The sequence below is a fragment of the Mobula hypostoma genome, chromosome 23 (genome assembly GCF_963921235.1).
Source record: "Mobula hypostoma chromosome 23, sMobHyp1.1, whole genome shotgun sequence".
Lineage (NCBI taxonomy): Eukaryota > Metazoa > Chordata > Chondrichthyes > Myliobatiformes > Myliobatidae > Mobula > Mobula hypostoma.
Window position 1 is genome coordinate 1,171,713 of NC_086119.1, and position 13,085 is coordinate 1,184,797.

At 42.7% G+C, this 13,085-nt stretch overlaps 1 protein-coding gene across 15 annotated transcripts in view; it reads left to right on the forward strand.

Moving 5' to 3' along the window:
* The window catches only part of ncor1 (nuclear receptor corepressor 1), a 337,051-nt gene that overhangs the window by 286,178 nt on the left and 37,788 nt on the right, over window positions 1-13,085 (forward strand). For all 15 annotated transcript variants that reach the window (XM_063031052.1, XM_063031066.1, XM_063031065.1 and 12 more), the window contains 3 exons: window positions 8,001-8,143; window positions 10,780-10,833; window positions 12,539-12,559. In XM_063031052.1, the coding sequence (XP_062887122.1) occupies window positions 8,001-8,143; window positions 10,780-10,833; window positions 12,539-12,559 (218 nt within the window). The remainder of the gene's footprint in view (window positions 1-8,000; window positions 8,144-10,779; window positions 10,834-12,538; window positions 12,560-13,085) is intronic.

Here is a 13,085-nt window from a genome sequence, read left to right on the forward strand (position 1 = left end):
CGCCTTGGAAAGTTTCCAGGGCGCAAGCCTAGGCAAGGTTGTATGGAAGACTGGCAGTTGCCCATGCTGCAAGTCTCCCCTCTCCACACCACCGATGTTGTCCAAGGGAAGGGCACTAGGACCCATACAGCTTGGCACCGGTGTTATTGCAGAGCAATGTGTAGTTAAGTGCCTTTCTCAAGGACACAACACGCTGCTTCAGCTGAGGCTCGAACTAGCGACCTTCAGATCACTAGACTGACTCCTTAACCACTTGGCCACGCACCAAACCCATATTTGGAACTAATCTATATTGAGCTTTATTCTTTGCCTGTCTTCTACACCATCCACAACTCCACCAATCTTGATACCATCTGCAAACCTACTAACCCACCCATCTACATTTTCATCCAGGTCATTAACATACATCACAAACAGCAGATCCCTGCGAGAAACACTGCTAATCACAAACCTCCAGCTTGAATAAGTCCCTTCAACCACTATCCTCTGCCTTCGATACGCAAGCCAGTTCTGAATCCAAACAGCCAATTCACGATGGGCCCCATGCATCCTAGTCTTCTGGATTAGCCTCCCATGAGGGACATTGTCAAACACTTTACTAAAATCCATGTACACAACATCCACTGCTTTATCTTAAACAACCTGTCTTGTTACCTTGTCAAAATATAAATGAAGTTGGTAAGGCACAACCTGCCACACACAAAGCCATGCTGCCTCTCCTTAATTAGGCCATGTTTTTGCAAATGCTCGTGTATCCTATCACTAAGAATTTTCTCCAACAATTACCCTGCAACTGAAGTGAGACACACCAGTCTATAGTTCCCAGGATTTTCCCATGTTCTTTTGTCAAATAGAGATACAACATTAGCCATTTGCCAGTCCTCCAGGGCCTAACCTGTGCCTAGAGAGGACACACAGATGCTTGTCAAGGCCCCAGCAATCTCATCCCTTGCCTCCCTCAAATAACCTGGGGTAAATCCCATTAGGCCTGGGGTCTTATCCACCTTAACACTCATTAGGAAATCCAACACTTCCTCCTCCTTGAGCTCTAAATGGCATAACATATTTATGCACTCAGCACTGATCTCCTGGTCCTTCACGTCTTTTTCCATGGTAAATACTGAAGTAAAATACTCATTAAGTACCTCACTCACATTCAGTGCATCCAAGCAAATGTTTCCCTCTTTATACGAGTGGACCTACTTTCTCCCTTGTTATCCTCTTACTCTTGATGTATGTTTGAAATGCCTTGGGATTCACCTTAATTTTACTTGCTAAGGACTTTTCATGCCCCCCCCCCCCAAGGCTTTCCTAATTCCATCTTTAGTTCTTTTCTGGCTGCTTTATACCCCTCAGGTGCTTCTTTTGATCCTGACTTCTGAAGATTTGCATACTTTTCCTTTTTCTTTTTGATTAAATTCGTTACCTCTCTGGACAACCCTGTCCTTCCTTCTAACAGGAATGTACTCTGTGCAATTGATCTTTAAGCACCCTCCACTTGCTAGAAAAAAGGTGTTCTGCTTTCACTCTTCTTAGTTCCTGCTGAATGCCCTCATAATTTGCCCTACCCCATTTTAAGACTCCTGCACAGACCATACCTATTATTATTTATGGCTATCCTGAAAGTTAGAGTTGTCACTATACCTTAACTGCTTACCCACTGAAAGATTGGTCACCTGGCCCGGCTCATTACCCAACACCAGGTCCAGTACAGCCCCTCTTCACGTTGGACCGTCAACATATTGATTTAAGAAACCTTCCTGGATACACTTAACACATTCTGCCCTATCTAAACTCCTTGCACCAAGAAGGTCCCAGTTTATATTGGGGAGGGTAAAATCCCCCATGACAACAACCCTGTTATTTTTACACTTTTCCTTAATCTGTTTACATAACTGTCCCTCAATGTCCTGGTGGCTATTTGGGGGGTTGTAGTACAATCCCGTCAGTGCGATTGCACCCTTCCTATTCTTGACCTCTACCCAAATGGACTTGGTGTCTGATCCCTCCATTAACTCTCCCCAAGTGCATCTGTGGTGTCCCTGATTAGTGGTGTAAATCCCCTCCCCCTGTTTCTACCGTCACCTCTATCTTGGTACATTAATCACCCATTCCTGCCCCACTCTCAATCAAGGCACTGGTGCGTAGGATAATCCATCATGACTATACTAAATATTAGAGCAGCCTCAAAGAACCAGTCCTGTTTATCCAAGCTTTCTAGTGCTATAGCATAGGGGATTAGCTAGATTCCTGAAACACTAAGAGTTGGCGTGCAAGTATACAAACTCATTGGGGAAAATTAATGGAATGTTGGCCTTCATTACAAGGGATGTTAGGTATAAACTTAGGAAAGTTTTAGTGCTTAAGATTTAGGAGAATTAGGCCATTTGGCCCATCAAGTCTGCTCCGCCATTTCATCATGGCCGATCCACTTGCCTCTCAACCCCATTCTCCTGCCTTCTCCCTGTAACCTTTCACAATCTGGCTTATCAAGAATCTGTCAACCTCCGCCTTAAATACACTCAATGACCTGGCAACGAACTCCACAGATTCACCACCCTGTGGCTAAGGAAATTCCTCCTCATCTCTGTTCTGAAAGGACATCCCTTTATTCTGAGGTTGAGCCCTTTAGTCTTAGACTCCCCCATGATAGGAAACATCCTCTCCACATCTTCTCTATCAAGGCCTTTCAACATTTGATGGGTTCCAATGATATCCCCCTTTGTTTTTCTAAATTCTAGCCAGTACAGGCCCAGAGCCTCAAACGCTCTTCATATGATGAGCCTTCCATTCCAGAATCACTTTCATGAACCTCATTTGAACCCTTATCAATGTCAGGACAACCTTTCTTGGATAAGCGACCCAAAACTACTCATAGTACTCAAGTGAGGCCTTACCAGTGCCTCATAAAGCCTCAGTGTTACACCCTTATTTTTGTATTCTAGTGTTTTTGAAATGAATGCTAACATTGCATTTGCTTTCCTCACCACTGACTCAATCTGCAAGTTGACCTTTAGGGAATCCTGCAAGAGATTCAAAGATTCAAAAAACTTTATTGTCATTCTAACCATACATAGCTCTGCAGGGCAGAATGACACAGCGTTTCTCGGGGGCAGTGCAATCATAACGTAACAAATGCAACACTAAATAATAAACATAACAATAAATAGTAAAACACAACAGCCGCACGTCAGTTAAAATCAGTTATAAGTGTCCAGTGCAAGTTAAAAGTGTCCAAAGCAGAGTCAGGTGGAGCAACTATTTAGCAGTCTGACTGCCTGTGGGAGGAAACTGTTTAGTAGCCTTGTGGTTTTAGTTTTCAGAGGACTCCTAAGTCCCTTTTTACCTCTTCATTTAGAGAAGTCTACTCTTTTAGTTCTTCTACCAAAGTGTACAGCCATACACTTCCTGACACTGTATTCCATCTGCCACTTCATTGCCCATTCTCCGAGTTTGTCTTAGGTCGTTCTGTACCTTCTCTGTTTTCTTAACACTACCTGCCCCTCCACTTAAGTTCATATCATCCACAAACTTGGCCACAAAGCCATCAGTTCCGTTGTTCAAATCATTAACATACATTGTAAAAAGTAGTTCTAACACCAACCCATGCGAAACACCCACTAGTTACCAGCAACTAATCAGAAAAGGCTCTTTTTGTTTCCACTCCTTACCACCTGCCAATCAGCCAATGCTCTATCCATGTTAGTATCTTTCCTAAAATACCATGGGCTCTTATCTTGCTAAGCAACCTTATGTGTGCCACCTTGTCAAGGCCTTCTGAAAATCTACGTACGCAATATCCACCGATTCTCCTTTGTCTGTCCTAATTGTTATTTCCTCAAATAATCCCAACAGATTTATCAGACAAGATTTCTCCCTAAGGAAACCATGTAGACTTGGGCCTGTTTTATCACGTGCCTCCAAGTAGCCCGAAGTGTTATCCTTAATAATCGACTCCAGCATCTTCCCAATAGCTGAAGTCAGATTAACTGACCAATAATTTTCTTTCTTCTGCCTCCCTCCCTTCTTGAAGAGTGACATTTTTTCCAGTCCTCCAGAACCTTGGTTCATGAAGGATCATTACTAATGCCTCCCTAATCTCTTCAGCTACCTCTTTCAGAACCCTGAGGTGTATACCATCTGGTCCAGTAACTTATCAACCTTCAGACCTTTCAGCTTCCCAAGCACGTTCTCACAAGTCATAGCAAGTGCACTCACTTCTGCCACCTGACACTCTCAAACTTCCAGCATACTGCTAATGTCTTCCACAGTGAAGACTGTTGCAAAATACTTTTTCAGTCCGTCCGCTATTTCCTTGTTCCTCATTACCACCTCTTCAATGTCATTTTACAGCGGTCTGATATCTTTTCCACTGTGTATATCTGAAAAAACTTTTGGTATCCTCTTCAATATTATGGCCAGTTTACTTCTGTATTCCATCTTTTTTTATTTATGACTTTTTTTAGTTGCCTTTTGTTAGTTTTTTAAAGCTTCCCAATCCTCTTAACTTCCCACTAATTTTTGCTCTATTAAGTTGACTTTGACTTCACTTTTCAGCCACGAATGTGTCATCCTCCCTTTAGAATACCAGTGCTTTATGATGCAGCTCTGCTGCATCTTATGAATTGTTCCTAGAAACTCCAGCCATTGCTACTGTGCCATCATCCCTACTAGTGCTCTCTTCCAATCAATTTTGGCGAGCTCCTCTCTCACACCCCTGTAATTCCCTTTACTCCATTATTAAGTAAAAAGTTATTAAGCTCCCAACTACAATCATCTTTCAGCCATGACTGCATGATACCCACAACATCATATCTGTCAGTCATTAACTGCACTACAAGATCATCTACCTTGTTTCAAGTAATACCTGGTTTGAGACTATACTTTATTAATACAATTATGCTGTGAGTTTTTTATTTCCGCTGTTTAAAATAAAAATTCAGTTGATTGATACGTTAGGCTTGTTGAACTAGCCAATAGGATTAGGCTTGGGAACAGTCCAGAGAGAGCACAGAAAAAGAACACGGGGTGCCATATTTTTTGTGGGATCGAAAGAGAATGGAAACAGTCAACGGACATCAGTGAAGAACATGGTAACCTGCTCACAGAACCCATTTGGAAATCCCCATGCAGACAGTGGTCTCACAGAGAATGTTCAGATAACTTTGAATTAGCTAGCTAACACATGACATTGAAGAAAGTTTGACATTTTTTCCTTGGATGTTGCGCAAATATTTGTTTCCAGGGACAGGTTCTTCAGTGCAAAATCATTTCATGTTAAGTAAACAAAGTGAAGTAAATTGGATTGATTACACAACAATGAACCCCAATAATTATGTGCATGATATAGACTATAATTTATATATATGATAGGCCTTTTGCTTATCTTGCATTATATGGTATTGTGTTTGTTGTAGCTTAAAATATTTTGTCAATATATTTTTGATCTGTTTATACTGGTGTGAGTTAAATTGTTTCCTAGCGAATGGTAAATTCGCTTGGGTGTGTCAGTGTTCATGCAGTAACTGCCTTCAATTTCCCTTGGAAGGAACATTCAAACTTTTATGTTTGAGATTAACCAAATCACATTTACCCTAAACGTGTTTATTTAATGGATATGACCTTTCATTATTCCCATGCATTGTCGAGTTTTGTTCCTGTTAGGTTAAATTCACCGTAATACCTAACTCATTACAAGTCTATGCTGTCTATGGGTAGCCTCCAACCTGATGGCCTGAACATCGACTTCTCTAACTTCCGCTAAGGCCCCACCTCCCCCTCGTACCCCATCTGTTACTTATTTTTATGCACACATTCTCTCACTTTCCTTTTTCTCCCTCTGTCCCTCTGAATATACCTCTTGCCCATCCTCTGGGTCCCCCCCCCTTGTCTTTCTTCCCAGACCTCCTGTCCCATGATCCTCTCGTATTCCCTTTTGCCTATCACCTGCTCTATCCCTCCCCCTCTTCCTATCATTTTGGATCTCCCCCTCCCCCTCCAACTTTCAAATCCCTTACTCACTCTTCCTTCAGTTAGTCCTGACGAAGGGTCTCGGCCTGAAACGTCGACTGCACCTCTTCCTACAGATGCTGCCTGGCCTGCTGCGTTCACCAGCAACTTTGATGTGTGTTTCTTGAATTTCCAGCATCTGCAGAATTCCTGTTGTTTACGAGTCTATGCTGAAAGGGTTATATTTATATACTGTGTGCATTCAAATATAACACCTTCAGTCCTGTAGCTGTCACCTTTTTAAATTCTGCCCCCCTTTTACAGTGCAACCTGCACTCAATCTTGCCCTTTCTCGATGCCCCGCCGCTCCCTCTCGCTCCTCTCAGTGTCCCAGTCTTTTCCCACCCCACTATCCTCCTCCCTCTCTCCCCCTCCCCCTCTCCCCTCCCCCTCTCTCCCCTCCCTCTCCACCCCACCTCCCTCTCTCCCCTCCCCCCTCTCCACCCCACCTCCCTCCCTCCCTCCCTTCCTTGTTTGGTAGTGTTATTTTTTGTTGTTCTTCAGCAGCTACTTTATTGGAACCCAGTGCTGCTGGCCAGGATACTCAGGACATTTATCAGTCTTTACTCATAGTAGTTTACGTGGTATTTGCTCCTCTACTGATGATGATTATTTTTAGTTCCTCCATCACTCTTGCCTTCTTATTGCCCACTGCTTTGGTATGACTTTAGTGTCTTCTATGATACCTGATACAAAATACTCATTTAATGTTAATGCTATTTGCTTAGTTTCCTGTTCATCACCTTGTCTCAATTTCCAGGTCCCAGCATTTACATTTGATGCTCTTTCCTTCTGCATCGTTTGAGATGCTTTTGAAGTCTGCTGTCATATTCCTTGTTTATCTATTCCCACATCCTATTTTCATGACGCTCATCAGTTTTTGGATGGTTTCTAATGTTTTCACATTCTCCTTACTGTGGATTGCAAACAGGAGTTGGATTTAAGGTAAAATATTTACTGAGCTGAACTGAAGGCCAATAGCCGTACATGGAGCAGGCAGAGCTGACCAGCTAAGTGCATCCTTTTGTGTTACATTGATTCCATGGTTCTGTGCCCTATCACTCTTCACCCACTGTTGGCTTCCAGTTTAGCCCCAAATCTTTACCCTAATTTTGCTAGTAGTGCAGCAGCTAATAGAGCTCCCCATAACTGTGAGCTTTCACTGAATGCTCCAGTTTACTCCACACCTCAAAGCTGATTAATTGGCAGCTCTAAATTGCTCAAGTATGAAGGTAAGTAGTGATATCTCAGAGTAGTTGAAAGTTAGAGATTTATGTAAGATCAGTGTAAATAGGTGGTTGGTGGTCAGTGCAGACTCGATAGACCTAAAGGCTTGTTTCTGTGCTTGATTTCAAATTCCACATTCTCTACACTGTAATTTCCTATGGTTCTATAGCCTTCTGAGATGTCTGTGCTCTTTTATTTCCAGCTTTGTATTCATCACTGAATTGAAATGCTTTGCCTTTGAGAACTAAAATTGTATCTTTGGAAATAAAAACAGAATTTGCTGGAAATGCTCAGCAATACAGGGTGTATCTGAAGAGAGAGAAACTGTTAACATTTCAAACCAGGCAATATCTGTAGAAAGAGAAATGGTTAACATTTCAAGGCCAGGGACCCTTTGCCAAAATGAGTCCTGGAATTTTAACATTCGGCTGGTCAGACGGTATCTGTGAAGAGAGAAACTCAGTTAATGTTTCAGGGTATTGATCCGTCATCATTATCATTCTCATGGAAATGTATGTAAGCCATTTCATCTCTTCAGCCACAATCATCATTCCATTCTACTCTGAACCATCTGCTTTAGAGCCTCTAGGATCTGGCACCTGGTTGCTTCCATTACCCGAGCCTTATTGTAAAATTAAACAAAACTATGGAGTCATTATCATTTTGGTAATTCACAGCTTTAACAGAGATTGAGTTTGTTGCAATCTCTGTGTCTGCTTTCTGTTTTATGAATAACTGTCTTGTGGTATTCTTTGTTTCTCCAGGAGTGACTCGAGATCACCGGGAAACATAGGCTATTTACCAGCATTCTTCACTAAACTGGAAAATACTTCCCCCATGGTGAAGTCAAAGAAACAGGAGATATTTCGTAAGTTGAACTCCTCTGGCGGCGGGGAGTCTGACATTGGTAAGTCAGCCTGTTCTCTTGTTTTATTCACTGAAATGTTTTAAAAATTTCCTCTTACATATTCTTAAACTCACCATCAAGCAGGCCTCTTACAGACATTATGTTTGCATGTTTGCTTGGATGTAAGTGGCTGGGCTGTGCTTTTGCTCTCGTTCTTGCCCCCATCCCCACTCTCCATGGAGACCAGAAATATCATGGAAGGGTTTTATTCAGACATGAATGCACCAGCCTATAGCTCCCAGATCCCTTGATGTATTTCCCCAATATCATCAACACTAAAACTTGCCAGGGGAGTCTTGCTCAGTGAAGCTCCACAAAGGACAAAGCACCTTGAGGGACACATCATCCACCACCCTCAATATTCATTGCCTCCCTATCTGCACATTATGACTACAGTGTGTTCAATTTACAAAGGGCACTACAAATTATTCTCTGGTCAATTTCAATAGCCTCTCTCAAACCTACAACTTCTGCCACTCAGAAGAAGAGCAGCAGCTGCAGAGGAATACCACCACCTGCAGATTTCCCTCCAAAGTGCGCACCATCCTGACTTGTAAACAAATCACCAGCCCTTTGTCTCCTCTGGGTCTAAATCTTGGAACTCTTTATGCAACAGCACCATGGGATCACCTTCCCCAGAAGGTTTGCAGTGGATCAAGAAAGTAGTTCACCTCCACCTTCTTGGCCTACTAAGGATGAGTGATAAGTGCCAGCAGTCTCCAGGTCCCAAACAAATAAGAAAAGTACACTAACTTAATTTGGAGATTCTGTGCAATTGATGCTGCCTGCTTGTATTTGGAGCATTACCGCACAGGATGGAGAGTTACAACTGAGAGAGTAGTGGAAGCAGGGTGTCTGGCAGCATCCAGAAGTGTCTCAATGGGCACAAGTTATTGAAGTACAGAAGGCTATGGGCCAAGTGCTGAGGGCTGAGATTAAAATGGATGGGTGTCAGCTGGTTAGTGAGAATGAGCAGCCTGTTTCCATGTTGTGTGACTATATCTATGATTGATATCCTAATTCAGGTGTGATTTCATGTTGTGACCTGATCACCTTTCACATAAATTCCTGCCCCATCGCCTTTCCCTGTTGCCACACAAGCTCTGGTCCAGTTCCATGCCACAGCCTGTTCTAGCTCCAGTCAACCAGTCAAAATCCATGTTGAGCCCCACTCATGTTTGGTTCTATGTTGTTCATTGATTTCATGCTTTTGCTGACCAGGCTGTCCACTGCTCCCCATCCAGTAAAATACTTGAGACCTTTTTCACCAAACTGAGGAACATGCTATGAGCTTAATCATAACAGTGAAGCCTGAACATCCCATTCAGCATACATCAGCAAAAATAAGGAATAATGATGTCAGACGGTGTGCATAAAGAAGACTCGCGTTCAGAATAATAAAAAGTTGTATTGAACAAAATGATGGAGAAAACGTGAACTACTACAAAGGTCAGGTAGCATCAGTGGAAAGAGAAATTCATTTAACATTTCAGTGACCATTAAACTAAAACGTTAACTCTTTTGCTCCATCTGGCCTGCTGAGAATTTCCAGCATCCTATGTTTTTATTTCCAGATTTCCAGCATTGGCTGGATTTTAATTTTGGGTTGTATAAAAGTACATTTGTTAATGTAAATGTAGAGGATCAGAAATGTTTTGGCGGCCCTACTTTCTGACATGTAGTAATGACTTCAATGTGAGTGTTTGGAAATTTTGCAAATAAATTAATCCTGGAGATGTAGTGAATAATGATAATGGTAACAAATACTAAAAGTACATGGGCAAGCAGATTGGGCATCGAGTGGCAATGAAATTCTATTTTAGCAGTAGTGAAAAATACAAAGGCAGCTCTAAAGGGCACCAGAAAGGGAGAATATTGGGTGTAGAGGTGCACAGATGAATTGCAGTGACAGGACAAGTTGAGAAAGTGGTTAAGAAATGCGTGGGATTCATAAACAGAGAGACTAAGAATAAAATCAGAGAATCTCTGTGGGACTTTACAGTATTGTGTTCAGTCCTGGTCTCCCAGCTCTGGAAGCTGTGAAGGCCTTGGAGGGATGCAGAGGAAATTTCCTTTAAGTGTTCTGGGGAAGAGTGATCTCACTTGAAAGTTGGACTGAGTTGTTCTCCTTGCAATAAGGAGGATTAGAGTCACAGAGTCCTTGGGTCAACTGGTCCACACTGACCCAGGTGCATTCCTGAGGTAGTCCAATTTGCAGGCATGTGGCCTGTACCCCTCCATCCCTCCACACCATAGGGTGTGCATATTCAGAGTGAGGGAGGTAAGATGCAAGGGGACTTCTGAGGAACTTTGCTCTGGAACTCACTGGCAGTAAAAATGGTGGAAACTGTTAGTGTTTCCAAAAATGAGCTGAATAAACATGAGGGAGAGTAATTGACAGGGATCTGGAGAAAGATGAGATTTGGGACTGATTGGATTGCTTTACAATGAGCCATCGTCAATGTATTGGGCTGATTGGCAGTCTCCTTGTTTGGATGTTTTTTGGGAATATGGGGAGTGGTAATTGAAGATAAAGTATTTTCAAGAGAGTAAACGTCTTGGTTCCTGGGCTGCAGGAGTAGGCTAATTTATGTGGGTGTATGACCAGGCATTAATGAGTTCCTTTTTATTTTCAGCTAATGCTCAACCTGGGACTGAGATATTTAACCTTCCTGCAGTTACCACATCAGGTAAGCACTGTTGGAAAGCTGTCCCATTGTAGAGACAGAAGAAATGAGCAGGAGTCAGCTTCCTGGTCCCTTTTACCTGCTATGTCATTCAGTGATGAGTGGTTCTCTTGGTGCCATATTCATGCACTGGGAAACATGAATGACCACAAATTCCAGTGAGATGTTTGATTTCTAATCCAGCTACAATCTTTGTGTGTGTCTCTCTGCAATGTTTCCTGAGACAAGGAACCAAAAGGAACCAAAGGTGTCAGAGTCATGTGCCTTGTGCCGTAAGTTTATATTCAAGGTGTCTATCACTAGTGTGTCCCCCCCCCCCCACCCCACCAATCTAGCTGAAGCAGTGTGGCCATATCCAATGCTGAGTCTTTACATTTAAACAAAAGTATTAAATAATTTTTTTAAAATTTATAAATATTTTTAGTGACTGCTTAGTATCTACTAATACTGAGTTTTTGAGAAGTGGATAGCAGCTACCAATTAAAACAGGAAATGCTGTGCTGAACCTGTGATCCAGGTGAGGCCACGAGTGTGGCCTAACCCAGGCAGCCATCAAAGGGTTCACCCAGTACTTACTCTGAAGGCACCCACAGGACAACACAGCCTGGGTCCACCATCAGGTACTCAAAAGGTTTCAAAGGTACAATTTAATGTCAGAGAAATGTATACAATATACATCCTGAAATGCTTTTTCTTTGCAACCATCCACAAAAACAATGAGTGCCCCAAACAATGAACGATAGTTAAATGTTAGAACCCCAAAGTCCCGCCGCCAGCTCCCCCCTCCGGTTGTAGGCGGCAGCGAGCAACAATCCCCCGCCCCACTGGCAAAAAGACAGCTTCGGCACCGCCACTGAGCACTCAAGCTTGAGCAAAGACATTTGCAGTTACCCCAAAGACCTCGCGTTTCACCTGGTATTCGACATACCGCAGGTTCTCTCTCTCCCTAACTAGGGAGAAAAGTGTCTCTGTTTTCCCAGCGAGCGGGGAGACATAACAAACAACTCACTGGTTTATGATGTTAAAAGTTCGTTACGTCATTTTTCTCAAGCTCTGTGCCTGAAGATCGCAAAGATCCTGGGTCTCCAGGCGAACTGCCGTATTTCAGCTCCCCCGACGACACACAGGTCTCCTGTTGTGACACCGACCCTCGATCTGCCCATCTCCAGAGCTCCGAGATCCTAGGTTTCCGATTTCAAGCTGGACTCTTAGGCCAAGCCTTTGGCATCCCGAGAGTGGGTCCCATTCCTGCACAGAACCGTAGTCAGCGTGTAACTCCAGGTCAGGATCAGGATCTTCAAAAGAACCCTGAAAGGGAAAAATAGAGATATTGAAGATGGAAATAGAGCTGTTTCTGAAGATGCCATTATCCCTCCTAAGCTCCACCTTCTACACTCATGTAGTTCAGTGGTTCCCACCGAGTACAAAATGTTGATTAGGCCATAGCTGAAGTTCTAGTCACTACATGAGAGGAGGACACACTGATACTGGAGAGGATGCTGAGGAGATTCACCAGGATATTGCTGGATATCTGCCTGTGCATAAGAGTGAACCATCCCTTAGTAAGGTTAAAACCATTTGACCTCTGTTTATAAAAGTATATTGAATTTATTATCCATTGCATTCAAAGATTATGGGTGCATCTTGTGAAGGAAAATTCATCTTAATCTCAGTTTCTAAATCCAATTCTTTCTTTCCTTCTTCCCAGGTGTGGTTTCATACAAGAAAGGTGCGTCAGTTTATTTAACAATCTATTCGCAATTTTCAGATAAACCATTTAAAATTTATTGAGAATAGATCATTTTAACTGCTTTTTCTTTCTTTGGTGATCTCCGAGAACCCTTGGAGCACAGCTCAGTAAGGTAGTGAAGAAGGCACTGCAAACTGACATTCACTAGCCAGGGCGCAGAATGTAGCACCAGTAAAGTACAATATTAAGAAACATTGATTAGGCCATTGCTGAAGTATTGTGTGTAGTTCTGGTCACTACACGAGAGAAAGGCATACTAACACTGGGGAGGATGCTAAGGAGATTCACCAGTATACTGCTTGGATGGAGCATCTCAGCAATGAGGAGAGACTGGGTTAGGTTATGTTTGTTTTCCCTTGACACTGTAGGTCGTGTAAGAAGCTTGGCTGATGTATACAAAATTAGCATGGATTGAGAGTTAGTTAACAGATAGAAAACTAGAAAATGGCAATATGCAAGCCCCTCTCAGGTCAGCGGGCAGTGATCTGCACTTGGGCTATAGTTA